The 14,135-nt window shown below is 47.7% G+C and overlaps 1 protein-coding gene across 1 annotated transcript in view; it reads right to left on the bottom strand.

The window, feature by feature from the left end:
• Positions 1-1,766: 1,766 nt before the first annotated feature.
• Positions 1,767-14,135, bottom strand: part of OSBPL10 (oxysterol binding protein like 10) — a 290,339-nt gene continuing 277,970 nt past the window's right edge. Inside the window, exons 9-12 of the mRNA XM_049766398.1 lie at positions 10,112-10,298; positions 7,610-7,792; positions 3,743-3,896; positions 1,767-2,438 (exon numbers count right to left, since the gene is read on the bottom strand). Coding sequence (XP_049622355.1) covers positions 2,394-2,438; positions 3,743-3,896; positions 7,610-7,792; positions 10,112-10,298 — 569 coding nt within the window. The 3' untranslated portion in view covers positions 1,767-2,393. The remainder of the gene's footprint in view (positions 2,439-3,742; positions 3,897-7,609; positions 7,793-10,111; positions 10,299-14,135) is intronic.

The raw sequence follows: 14,135 nt of genomic DNA, 5'->3' as shown, positions 1-14,135 counted from the left end.
CACAAAATATACATCAATGAAACAGGATGGCAGAATGTAAAATCAGAATGACATGAATGTTATCCAGGGGCAAGTAAAATTTTATGGGTGTAAAAGTGACTGAAAGTTCTGACAAATATACCTTAATATTAGGGTGTGGAGGGGGGACAGGTGAGTACTTATATAACCCTTTATATAGACTTCACAATTTTTAAATGCAAAATGAATCCCTTTCCCCAAGTTAAAAAAAAATAAAGAACAAAAACTGTTCTTTTGGACCACACCCAGTTGTGCTCAGGGTTGTTTTCAGAGATCTTTCCTGATGGTTCTTAGGAGCCATAAGTAGTGCTGGCAATCCAACCTAGGATAGCTATGTGCCTTGAACACTATACTAATTTCTAGCCCCCCTGTTTTAGTTCCAGAGAAGTTTATTATACTTTTAGTCAGACTGGAAAACCCAAACACCAGGGTGATCACTTTCCAGTCTTCTTAATTAGGTTTGGGTTTTATTCCTCTAACCTCTATTCCACTTTCCTTTCAGAAAACAAGTGGGTCTGTTCAGTCTTCCAGTTGTTTTCAGACAAAGGTCTTAGGGGCAGGAAAGACAGTGTCTCACCTTGCACACAGCCAGCTGAGATTTGATCCTGAACACTTCATAACCTCACCAAGAGTTATCCATGTGTTGTTAGCTGTGGCCCAAACCACCACCACCCCATCCCTAAAAAGGACAATGATCTTCAAAAGACCATTTGTGACTTGGCCTGGCAGTACCATCTCTCCTTGGGTATGTTATGATCTTATAAACTTGTTAGAAAAAAAATCCAAATATTTATCTGGTAGACAATGTTGTGTTAAAACACCATACAAATGGTTGCGGTTCACATAAAATCATATCTATCTAGTCAAATGTGAGCTCATTCAGATCAGATCTAAATTCCAACAGACCTAAATTCTTGGTCAACCAATTAGTGGCTCAGTGCAAGGATCTGAGTATTTCTGCATCATCTCCACAGTGTTGGGGACCTCCAGGGTTGCCCTCAGCAATGTTCAGGGGACTATGTGGTGTTGTAAATTAAGGCGGGTCAGGCACTTGTTCCCTAACCAATATACTATCTCCTGGCCCCTCTGAATCCTTAGAAATAAAAACACCAAGACATTGATAAGTACAATATTTAATCGAAATATATTTGTCTAATATCTACAAAGTTGTGAACAACTGGTCTTAAGAAAGCAGACAAAAGGCACAAAATTAGTATCACTACAGAGAAGCACTCATGCTACTGGATTTTATAAATATTCTTATTGGAGTGGCACAGTAAAAAATAAATTAAGCGTTGAGCAAAAACCCCCTTGCCGTATGTATTCTCGCCATATCTCATTTTGTCAAGTTCTGAAGACTGAAATTAAACAGAAATCATGGGCCACGTATGCAGACTTTAAGGATGTTTGATCACAGTGGTGTTCTTGCAGTTTTGGTGAAAGAAGAAAGATACACTAAAAAAGAAAAAAAGTCCACAGGAAAGATTGCTCTTTACCCAAACTAAAAATGAGACGGTCTGGGGCTGTGTTATTTGGAGATGCGTGCGTGTATTTAACTTCTAAAGCCCTTTTCTTCATAAAAGTAACAAACTCTCTGGAATACCTATTTTCTACTGTAAAAGAAGCAGCTTCTGAGAGATGTATGACTTGGTGCTTTGAGCATGAGCAGTTGTCAGGGGTAAGTCTCTGAGAGGAAAAAATCCAAGGTGAGCCTAAATTCTCTCCGATATCAGATACACTCTAGCCTAGAAATTTCTGGCATTAACCATTAATAACCGTTTTCTATCCACTCTCCAACCAACTAGAACTAGCACTTATCGTTTTTGGTTCTGAATGAACAAGATATTGAAGTCCGGGGGACTTGACCATCATTTTGAAGCAATAGCCCCGACACATGTATCGGGCTGAGTGATACATATCTTTTTCCACATGAATGGGCCATGGCCAGTTCACCTTTCGTTGGACCAGAGATGAGTGAAAATCCCCGGGTCAGTGCAAAACATTTTTGGCATCATGAAGAATAGAAAATGTCACAAACTTCATTGATAAAAAGGAGCTTCTAATAACCCATGTACACCTTGCCAGGTGTGATGTCTACACACAAGCATCCTCCCTATAGCTGAGTACATGCATGTAAACAGTCAGTGCTGAGTGCCCACCTCTGCATACATGCGAAGGTCCCAGGTGGCTCCTGAAAAGGAAACTCAATCCTAAAACAGTTGGGGAGGGAGCATTTTTCACAGTTTATAATTTCTCACAGATGAATTCTTGAGCGATATCAAGCTTTCTCAGCACATATCAGCCAAACCTTGATACGATACCACTTTATTCCTACAAAAAAACAGCTATTTCTGAAAGCTCTGCGCCGCACCCCATCACTGTGCCTTCCAGAGAGGATTGAAGTATACCCAGCTGTCACCCTGGAAGAAAAAGAAGGAGATATCAAACGGCTGGGGGAAGGTGCAGTGAGAAGCAGTGAGTGGCCCCACACTCTGCCAGATTAATGCTTTGTATAATCACAGCAGCAGTGCCGGGAGGAGACAGCTGGCTGCCCCTTGTTGCTAAGAACTAACATCCCAGTCATGCTGCCCAACACCTCGTTGTCAGTCCTGAAGCCCACAAAAATGACTGAGAGAAATGGGGACCTTGTTGGTTTCTGTCAGGGACAATCAGCCAAAAGCAGTGGGACAGGAATTAGAAACATTGGGTGAATGGATATAGGAGAGAAGAATATGGACCTGCACATGAGAAGTTGTACCTAGTTAGTGACTCCCTGCTCTGCAGCCTGGAGAAGACTGCTTAACCCTACCAGCTCAAGAAATGATGCCAACACAGTCTGTGAGGAAAAGGCAAAAACCAAACATGCATGTATGAGGGGCTGGAGAGATAGCACAGTAGTAGGGCATTTGCCTTGCATGTGGCCAACCCGAGATCGACCCAGGTTTGATTCCTGGCATCCCATCTGGTCCCCCAGGCCTGTCAGGAGTTATTTATGAGCACAGAGCCAGAAGTGATCCCTAAGCATCACTGGGGTGGCCCAAAAACCAACGATCAATAAATAAATGAACTTAAAAGATGCACATATGACAGGTGCTAGACCAAAAGGGAACGAATGATAAGAGCAATCCTGGTAAGAAATGATTTTTCTTTTCTTTTTTTTTTTTTTGGGCCACACCCGGCGGTGCTCAGAGGTTTCTCCTGGCTGTCTGCTCAGAAATAGCTCCTGGCGGGCACGGGGGACCATATGGGACACCGGGATTTGAACCAACCACCTTTGGTCCTGGATCGGCTGCTTGCAAGGCAAACGCCGCTGTGCTATCTCTCCGGGCCCAGGAATGATTTTTCTTAACTTTGGGACTACACTTGCCAGTGCCTAGAGGTTATTCCTGGTGGGGCCAAGGGAACCCTATGTGGTAACAGGATTGGAATGAGAGTCCACTATGCACCAAGCAAGTGCCTTACCCACTGCACTATCTTTACTGTAAGCCTTGACTAGCATCCAGCTTTGCCAGCCATTTCCCTGCGAGGCAGGACCCGTGGCTAGTGCAAGGGCTTTCCTAATGGGAACTGTAGAGGGAATAAGCACTCAGCCTGGCCAAAGGTGAGGCTACTAGCAGGCTGCTCCCACCATCTTCTCAAAACTACGCCCTCATCTCCATTTCCTCTGCAGCCGAGCCACAAAGACCCTCAGGACCTGCACCTCCATCCCCACAGGCAGACTCACCTCCTGGGTAAAATATTTGGGTCTCCAGGGCATGTGGAGGTTCTCCCGCTTCCGTTCCTCAAGCCTCTGCTTCTCTTCCAGTTGACGTTTCTGCTCTGTGGCAGCATCGATGTCCCCCACCCGCAGGTACCGGGTCACTTCCTGCCAGAGGTTCCTAGGGGCCAGGAGAAGAAAGTCAGAGCCTGTGGGTTTCACGCTGGGTATTTAAGGCCCTTCAGGATCGCGAGCTCTGGAGAGCTCATCCAGGGGCTGCAAAGGCCTGTGGCCCCAGATTTGAGCCCTAGATAGCTGCCAGTCTTGGAGTTTCCTACATGCCATGATCTCAGGGCTCTCAGGGTCTGGGACAGGATCTGGTGCAAGAATGACAGCAGCGCAGCCATGAACATGAGTAAAATCTCTTCAAGCACTCGCCCACCCGCCAACCATCTCCCGTGGAAAGTTACCTGGGAAGGCAGGTGTGATATGGTTATCCCAGTACAAAAAAGGCAAGTAATCTGCCCACATTAGCAAACTGGTCATTAGCAGCTGGCGTGCCCAGCAGAGGACCTGGTATGAAGGGGCAGGGGCAGCGTTTATGATGCAGCATCAGCCTTGTGTTTCCATAACTGATTCTTTGTAGATTAGCTCCTGGCCAAGAGGCAGGACCTTCTAGGGCCGCCCCTCCCAAGTCCTTCGGAGGGAGAGGTGGTCAGAGGAAGCAAGACACCCCTGCCAGGCTGTTTCCCAGAGGGCTATGGGCTGAGTGGGATCTCACACAGAAAGCTCGGGATGCTTCAGCCAGAGCTGATAGGGTGGCAGAAGCACTCCAAGGACAGAGGACCTAGCATCTGTCATCATGCAGACCTCGGGTGCTGGAATGTGTGACGGGGGAGGCTGCAATGGGGGGAACAGTTGAAGGGGACTCAGAATCAAGTGTCACTAGGCAAACTGAAGTCCAGCGAGCCATGGCCAGCAGATCTGATTTTGATAGGACAGCAGTAGAAACCGCTAGAATTGGGACGGAAAGCTAGGCTTTACCTTGCTCTTTCTATCATGCGGCCTCATGTGAGATCAGAAGCCATTATGGGGCACGCACCAGGGTGGGGATCACCTGTACCAAGTGTCCTGGGACGCTAAAGGTTCCACTTTAAAGGGCAGAGAGGCCCCTCACCAAGACAGAAGAGGGGAAACAGGATAAGAACTGGTACCCAGTTGAAGAACTTGGCTCTTACCCCATAGACAAGTATCCCTGTGATAGCATATATAGGGGAAGAGGAGGAGAACATGGAGGGGGAGTGCAGAGAAGGCTCTAGGATTAGAGTGGAATGAAAAATGCACGAACAGGAGGGGTGTTTGGTTGGGGCCAGGTGTGGGTATTGTCAGAGCCAATGAGAGAGCTAAAAGGGCAGGGGAGAAAAAAGCTGCTTGGGTACAGCATGGCTGGCATATCTGGATATTTGGCTGTCTTTGTACCCTGGGCTATAAGGTTTTCCTGGAAGTCCTGGCAAGATGCCTGCTCAGACCATCTTGAAGAGACTGTAAAGACAAGATTCACTTCCATTAGGTTCACTTCTAGGGGGAAAACTGAGTTCCAGAGGCATCCCCAGAGCTGGTGCCCACTGCATCTCCCTGGGACTCCTCATGGGTCCCTGAGCCAGGCTGATAGTCTCATTTTCCAAAGTGAGATCTGGTGGGTACAATGGGCCGGGTAGGCCCACCCTGAGCAGTAAGGGACTTCCAAATAGGCCTCTCCACTGGGACACTTTTCTCACCAGGGAAATGGGTAACAGCCACTCAGTATCCATAGGGGTGTGAGACCAGCAAAGGGAGTGTACCCCTGTCTCAATGTCCTCATCACACCATGGCTGGTTCTAAGTTCTGAAGACTCTTGGAGGCGGACAAAGCTTTGCATGAGGAGCCAAATTCATTGACATCCTTGGAAGAATAATGCAAGGCGTCTTAGTTTTGTTCTCAGGAGTGTTCTTAGCTAAGGAATGATATGCACCCCAGGCTCCTGACACCAAAGGTTTCTGCCAAAGCAGCAAGAGTCAAGACTGAGTTTCTTGGCTGTTCCAGCCTTGTTCTGCTTCTCCCACAGAACAGACTGATACTTTAGACCCTCCTTTTGAACGAAAACAAACAAGGGAACATTCACTGTCTCCAAGCAAACAAATTAAGAGAAATGTGTAAGTGCACAAATACCCTGTTTTGTTTTGTTTTGTTTAATAAAAACACCATTAAACTATATTGTTTATGCATACTGTGGTGTCCTGTTTTCTTTCCACATAATAGCACCATTTCCATATGGTTACAAACTCTTCTTACAATGGCAAACACTTTCAGACTCAGATCTGTATTTCATTTTAATCCTATGTATTTCTAAAGAGTAATAGACTTTTTGATAAAAGCAGGGTCAGCAAACATCTAGAAAGGACCAGATAGCAAACATTTTAGGCATTGCAGTCATAAGGCCTCAGCTGAAACTACTTAATGGCTGAGTAGCAAGGAATGAGCCATAAAAAAATACTTAAATAACTGCTTCTCTGCTATGGCAGTGCTACTGGAAAATTAATTCCACAGATATCAGCCACAGGCTGGATGTGGCTCAGGGGCCCCAGTATACTGACTTATATACTTATAATACTTACATAATCATCACCCTATATGAGGCATTATATGATCAGAGTGGACACTTTAAGATTCTTTTTTTGTTTGTCTTGTTTTGGGGGGCCACACCCAGTGGCGCTCAGGGGTTACTTTACTTCTGGCTCTGCGCTGGAATCACTCCTGGCAGGCTCGAGGGATCATATGAGATGACAGGAATCAAACCTGTGTCCGTCCTGAATTACTTTGGCCCTTTAAGATTCATTTTTAGGGGCTGGCAAGGTGGCGCTAGAGGTAAGGTGTCTGCCTTGCAAGTTCTAGCCAAGGAAAGATCGTGACCGTGGTTCGATCCCCCGGCGTCCCATATAGTCCCCCCAAGCCAGGGGCAATTTCTGAGCGCTTAGCCAGGAGTAACCCCTGAGCATTAAACGAGTGTGGCCCGAAAAACTAAAAAAAAAAAAAAAAGGTTCATTTTTAGAAGGGAAAGGCAGTGCTGAAGGATCCTCGAGTGCCAGGATTGAACAACTGCATGCATCCCTGTTCTACCTCTCTAGTACTGTAGTAACTCTAACTTATGCAACTATTCTCTGATCATTGGGCAGTTAGGTCAACCATATGCATGGCAAACACCTTATCCTCTATACCAGGGGTCCTCAAACTTTTTAAACAGGGGGCCAGTTTACTGTCCCTCAGATCATTGGAGGGTCTGACTATAGTAAAAACAAAACTTATGAACTAATTCCTATGCACACTGTATATATCTTATTTTGCAATGAAGAAACAAAACAGATACATATACAATATGTGGCCCGCGGGCCATAGTTTGAGGACCACTGCTCTATACTATCATTCCAGCCCTCTGATTGTTTCTTCTTTCTTTTGCTGTTGTCGAGTTGTCCTTTATAGATACCCCATTTTATGTTCCAGTCTTTGCAGAATATAAGAATTTTCCCCCTAGAATAAATTCCCAAAAGTGAAATACAAGATGAAACTGAACAGAACCACACAGCAGCTTCCTCAGCCCTGATGTAAGCACAAGACAGAGAACCATCTTGACTATATGAAAATCTTTGCAATTCCTTCACAGGCCAAGTAAGCCGACAAATTCTGATTAAAGGCTATGGGACCATAGAATGGATTCAATGAATTTGATTCGCATCCATTTGATCAGCTTGCAAGGCAAACGCCCTACCGCTGTGCTATCAATTCGGCCCCATCAACTTTATTTCTTGAATCATATGCTAGACACAACTAAGAGGAAAAAAAGAATAGGCAGCTTCCCACCTGGACTCCATTGGGCCCTGCTTCTCCAGAGGACGGATCTTCTTTGGGTATACTGGCAGCGTGGTCGTGTCAATGACTTTGGTCTCCCCATTGCTGTAGGTGAACTCCAAGGTTCCATTCCATTCACCATGAGCTTTGCAGACAATGGTGTTGGTAGGGTTGTGCTTTACTTCAGCTGTAACCCTACAGGAGAGTGGGGAGCCCAAGAGAGAAAGATTGACTCAAAATGGGGGCTCCTATTTAGAGATTTTTCTTCAGAGGAATAGGGATTGTTTCCTGCCATTTTTCTCCTGTGAATGAATAGCCCTGGACAGAAAAAAAAATGCTTTGAAAGACAAACTGGGACAACGTGAGGTATCTATGGATTAATTAACACTAGCAGTGACTTTCTGAGGTTTGACAATTATGCATCATTTATACACTAGTCTTGAGAGGGTCAGGGAAAAAGTACTGAAGAGCTTGGCACACAAGAGCCAAGGGATTTGAACATCAACACTACCTGGTACCCACAGCACTGTGGGATGTGGCCCCAAAACAAAACCAAAAACAAATCAAAATGATGGGGCTGGAGCGGTGGCACAAGTGGTAAGGCATTTGCCTTGCACGTGCTAACCTAGGACGAACCACGGTTCGATCCCCCAGCATCCCATATGGTCCCCCAAACCAAGAGCGATTTCTGAGTGCATATCCAGGAGTAATCCCTGAGCATCACCAGATGTGGCCCACCCCACTCCAAACGAGCAATTTCTGAGCACAAAGCTTGGAGTAACCCCTAAGTGCACAGGATGTGACTCAAAAAGAAAAAAAAAAGTCAGTTCAGTCCCTGGGTCAAGTCTACCATGATGCCACTGGAAATGTGGACATAGCACCCTAGAGGACCCATCTTTACCCTACAGACAACTAGCAAAGCTGAGCCTTGCAGTTTGGCAACCAGGCCCACCCCTCACCAGGCTTTCCTACTTCCTGCCACAGAGCTCTCCCACGGCCTCTGTCTCCACCTGCCTGGCCTGAGCAAGCACCCCACAACCAAATGAGATGAGTTAAGACTCCCACCTCCTGCTCTACCCAGAAGCTTCTTACAGCCAGCATGACTCCCCAGCAAGAAGCCCGCTCCCAGGCAGCCAAGCATGGCCCACTCAGCTCCTGTCCAGCTCAGTGCATTCAACTGCCTCAAAGACAGCGAGGGAGCTTTTTCTCCCAGTGTGAATAGTGAACTGCACCGGGCTTCTGGATGGAGAGACTGAAAGCAGGAAGGGTCAAGCTGCATACCATGAAAGGAGGCCAGTGCCCATTAAGCACAGCATTAACAATTGGTTCCATAACCAGAAGAAAACTTAGAATGGGAAGAATCAGAGAATATCTGACAGCTTTCCCACAGATGACTTCAGGCATCTAACATGGAATTTGCACCCAAGTCTGTTGTGCCCACTGGTGGTATTCGTGCCCCTTCGAGGACATCCACATAGAACCCTTTCCAGAAGGATGGCTAAGACAGACTTGTGCAAGTGGGCCCTGAGTCAGGAGACCAAGTGGATGTCCCAGGCCCCCTCACAGCAACCTCCCTTCCATCTAAGTGCCTGACACCTGGATTCTGCAAGGGGGTTGAGAGATTCCATATCACTCAGAGGCCTGGGATTCAGGCTGCTGCTGGGGAAAGGGGAGGCCTGGGCAGTGTGGGTGATCATAGACCGAACCTACAAACTGCTGCAGAGCAGGGCAGGCACTGACCTCCGAGGGAGCAGTTATTATAACAGGTAAAACTTCTCCCTACCCCTTCAGTTGTTTTCTGTTTCTTTTTTATTGTTTTTGGGCCACCCTTGACAGCACTCAGGGGTTACTCCTGGCAGGCTTGAATACCGTCACATGGGATGCCAGGAATCGAACCTGGGTCCATCCCAGGTCCTCTGCGTGCAAGGCAAACGCCCTACCGCTGTGCTATCACTCCGGCCCATTTGTTGTTTCTTGAACACACTCAGGGTCTTCTCCTAGCTGTGCTGAAAAATCCTGTCAGAGATTCAGAGATTCAGCTCTGGGCCTCACATTGGTAATATGCCCCTCTTTTTGGGAAAAAAAAAATCTTAACTTTATCAGGCTTTTGTTGTTGTTGTTGTTGTTGTTGTTGTTGCTTTATTTTTGGGCCACACCTGGTGGTGCTCAGGGGTTTCTCCTGACTACACTCAGAAGTCACTCCTGGCAGGCTAGGGGGAGCATATGGGATGTCTGGGATCGAACCTGGGTCGGTCTCAGGCCAGCTGCATGCAAGGCAAAAACCTTACTTCTGTGCTATCTCTCCAGATCCAAGCTTTTCTGTTTTCTTCTTCTGTTTTTGGTTTAGGGGCCATAAATAGATGTACTCAGGGATGACTGCACTCGGGGATCACTTCTAGTGGTGCCAGGTGTCACATGGGTTGGCTGCCTGCAGGCAAGCCCTCTACCTCTACCCTTTGACCCCTTGTTTGCCATTTCTGGGGTAGGGCGCAGGGCCCGCCGACTATGGCCTACCTGTGGACTTTCCCTCCGTAGAAAGGCTTCGTGTGGAAGATCACCATGGCGGAGTAGCCAGTCTTAGCACAGTTGATGCTGACTTTTCCTCCGAGCTCCACCCAGGGGATGGTGAGGATGGAGCGGGCGTAGGCACTCGGCAGGGTGAACACATACTCCTCCCCGTGTTCCAGAAGCCTCAGCACCCCTCCAGGGAGAGAGGAGGAAGCATCAGGCAGGAGAACAGCATAAATGAGCAGCTGGCGAGAAAGACCGCGCCCACAAAAAGTCAACAAGCCCTTCCATAGGGGCACCCACAGCTCTTTACTCAGTCCTTCTGTGGGAGGCACTGCGCTGGGCGCAGCAGATACTAAGGATCAACCACACAGACCTACTACCCACATTCAGGACAAGAGCAGAAAAATGGGTATTCATGAGCTACCTGGAAATACCAAGTGGTTGGGTGAAAAGATAGGAGCCAGGAAAGTTGCTCAGTGCAAAGGAGGCTGACCAAGAAATGGAGAGAAGGACCCCTGAGAAGAGACATTCAAGCTAGGAAAGAAATAAATGGGCTGAAAGGCGGGGAAAGGTATTCCTAGCAGCAGACAGAGCACATGCAAAGGGCCTGGGGTGGAGGATCTAATTGGGGTAGGGAGTGAGCAGGCTGGCTGGAGTTGTAGAGGCCACACCCCATCTCTGCAACTTCCAAGAAAGCCTCTGTGTTGTTTTGCCCTTTATTCTAAAAGCAACCCCCTCCACGGTTCTGGTGAACTTCAGAGAAATGACACAGGGCAATTCCTGCACGCATGAGCCATCAGCACCCACAAGAGATTCTTGTCAACACCCAGCCTGACTCATTCAGACACAAGCCCAGATGAGGGTGCTAGTTGGGTTTTCTAGGTGGGAAAAGAGCTAACATTGAGCTCTCTGGCTGGTCTGATCACACTCAAAATGCGCCAATGGGCCTTACATCACTGACTCACTAGGACTGAAATGCATCCTTGGTTGTTGGTTGTGCCCCCACAAAGTAAGTAAATAAAAAAAAAAGAGCACCCTAGAAAAAATATCCTTGAGAGTGGACCCATGCTCTATACCCAGATACAGAGAAGGGATCCCTCTAAACATCCTACTCTCTCTAGCCCTTTATCTTCCTATCCTCTTTTTTGTTTTTGTTTTTGTTTTTTGGGCCACACCCACCGTTGCTCAGTTGCTCAGACAGCTCTGGCTGTCTGCTCAGAAATAGCTCCTGGCAGGCACTGGAAACCATATGGGACACCGGGATTCGAACCAACCACCTTTGGTCCTGGATCGGCTGCTTGCAAGGCCAACACCACTGTGCTATCTCTCCGGGCCCCCTATCCTCTTTTTTTATGCCCTTTTTTATTGTTTGGTTTTTATTTGGGGGGGGGTACATGTCCAGCTGGGCTAAGTGAGCCCTCTGGATTTTTTGCTTGTTTAGGGCAAGTCAGCCCAGTGGTGCTCAGGGCTTATTCCTGGCTCTGCATTCAGGGAACTCTCCTGGTAGACTCAGGGTGTTGGGGATAGATCTGGTTGGCTGTATGCAAGGCAAGTGTCCTACCCGCTTTGCACCATCTCTCTGTTTCACATCACATATGTCTTAAGCCCAGAGCAACTCCTATGTGTGTGTGTGTGAGAGAGAGAGAGAGAGAGAGAGAGAGAGAGAGAGAGAGAGAGAGAGAGAGAGAGACCCCTGAGAGCTGCTGGGTGTGACCCAAAAACCAAAAACAAAACAAAACAAAACAAAAAAATAGAACACTCAACCCTACGGGGCCAGGGAGATAGCACAGCAGTAGGGCATTTGCCTTGCAAGCGGCCAACCCAGAACCAGTGTTGGTTCTAATTCTGGCATCCCATATGGTTCCCCCCATGCCTGCTTGGAGCGATTTCTGAGCACAGAGCCAGGAGTAACCCCTGAGCACCGCCCAGTGTGACTCAAAAACCAAACCAAAACTAAACAAAACAAACAAAACAAAACAAAAAAAAAGCACCCAAGTCCAGACCTCATTGCCTTCTCTCCCTTTTCTCCAAGTTTCTTTGGAACTCAGCCAATCTCACCTCCAGCCCTCTACTTTCACTCCCAACTGCCTTGAGACAGGAATATTAGGGTTCACTCCCACTGACCCCTCAACCACAACCACTGCAGGCACCACCTCAGACAGTCTCACATAATGATGGGGGAAAAGATATTAGAGGACAAGCATGTGGCTGCCCTGGACTTCTCTGTCACAACAAAGATATCAGGTTCTCAGAGTCTCCACTGCTTGGGAGAGTGGGACTGTCTGTGCATTTTCAGAGCTAGTGAGCTAGTGCGGCCATCAGAGGGGAGCGGGGGTCCCCACTGCCATCTCTCGTGTCCTCATGGAGCTGCATCTAGCTGTCACACAATCTGATCTGACAGGCCTCTGCCTGGAAGGCAGGTGAGAAAGAGCTCCACAGACTTCACCAGTACCAGCAGCCCTGTTCTCGGTTCCAGGGAGACCACCTGCCAGACCTCTGGTTGTGGGTCCGTCCACATGGGCAGAAGGACTGGTTCCTCCTGGTGTGAGGTGGTGCTCATGCTGTGGGCACAAGCAGTCACTGAGACATTTAGGAGGAAACACAGACCTGTGGGGTCTCACAGCCATGTCGGCAAGACTGGAGGATTGTCTCAATCACAGCAGCATTTCCAGCTTGCACTCGGGCCAGCGCAGAAGTGAATGCTCTAGGCCACCACACCATCACACCTGAACAAAGGAACCGAGCTGCCTGCCAGGGTGGGCCAGTTCTCACCACTGACTGGACCTATCTTCCAAAATCAAAGACTGGACTAGCGAATACCTGTTCTTAGGATCCTTGCCACCCCCATCTGCAACCCAGAGAACAAAGTGATCCCCAGAGGGAGGGGACAGGCCCAGTCCTTTCTTTTTTTTTTTTTTTTGGTTTTTGGGTCACACCAGGCAGTGCTCAGGGGTTATTCCTGGCTCCAGGCTCAGAAATTGCTCCTGGCAGGCACGGGGGACCATATGGGATGCCGGGATTTGAACCGATGACCTCCTGCATGAAAGGCAAACGCTTTACCTCCATGCTATCTCTCCGGCCCCAGGCCCAGTCCTTTCAGCATGTGATGTTGGGACAGGAGGTGGTGGCATTAACTAGATCTTGGTGTCTCTATCCTTCCAATTGACAAGCTTGAAAGCGTCTCCTCTAATGTGTGGAAAATGACACTAATGTTAAATAGCTTAACTTTAACATGGAGAAGAAGCAAAAGACACTATTGAAAAGTGGGAGCTCGTGAACAGAGAGATTAAGTACAGGGAAGGGCAAATTCATTTTTCTTTGCATTCAGTCAACCTGCATTCAATCCCTAGCACCCCACAGGTCCCCCAAGTACCACCAAAAAATGATCCCTGAGCACAGAACCAGGAGTAAGTCCTGAACAGTGTCAGGTGTGACCCTCAAGACAAAAACAAAAAGGATTAGTTAAAACAAGAATATTACTTAAGTTACATAAAAATTGCAAATGAAATTTCAACTTTATTTGTTGGGTTTCTTTTGGCCACACCTGAGGAGGTCCAGGGGCTACCTACCAGGTTTGGAGCCAGGAGGTCAGTCAGCACTGCTCAGGAAACTGTAGTGCTAGAGCATGTGCTTGGCCAGTGAGCTCTGTCTGCACTGAACATTTATTTTTTAATTCGCTAAGAGCCAAATGAGGCTGAAAAATGGCAGACTCGCACCCTGCCATGCCTTGAGGGGTGATGAGCTGGAAGGTTTTTCCAGACAGATCTAATAGACACAGGGAAAAGCATGAAGCCTTTTAGTCTGGCTCCTTGTCTGTCATTTCATACTCAATCAAAATCTCCACACAGAGCCCCTCTTATGTGGTGAGCTGGGGCAGCTGCTATTCAGTGAGAGAAAGAGGCACCCGGGAGAGTATTTCCCTGAGGGAAGAAGAGGACCCTCCATCATTTTCACCCGTCTAGAAATGTCTTGGTGTCTGTCTCACTCAAGAAACCCTGCTGAGGGGCCCAGCCACTGGGAGGTGTTG

This window comes from Suncus etruscus, chromosome 20 (genome assembly GCF_024139225.1).
Source record: "Suncus etruscus isolate mSunEtr1 chromosome 20, mSunEtr1.pri.cur, whole genome shotgun sequence".
Taxonomy (NCBI): Eukaryota; Metazoa; Chordata; class Mammalia; order Eulipotyphla; family Soricidae; genus Suncus; species Suncus etruscus.
Note: the sequence above shows the minus strand (reverse complement) of the source record. Positions and strands in the feature narration are given on the sequence as shown.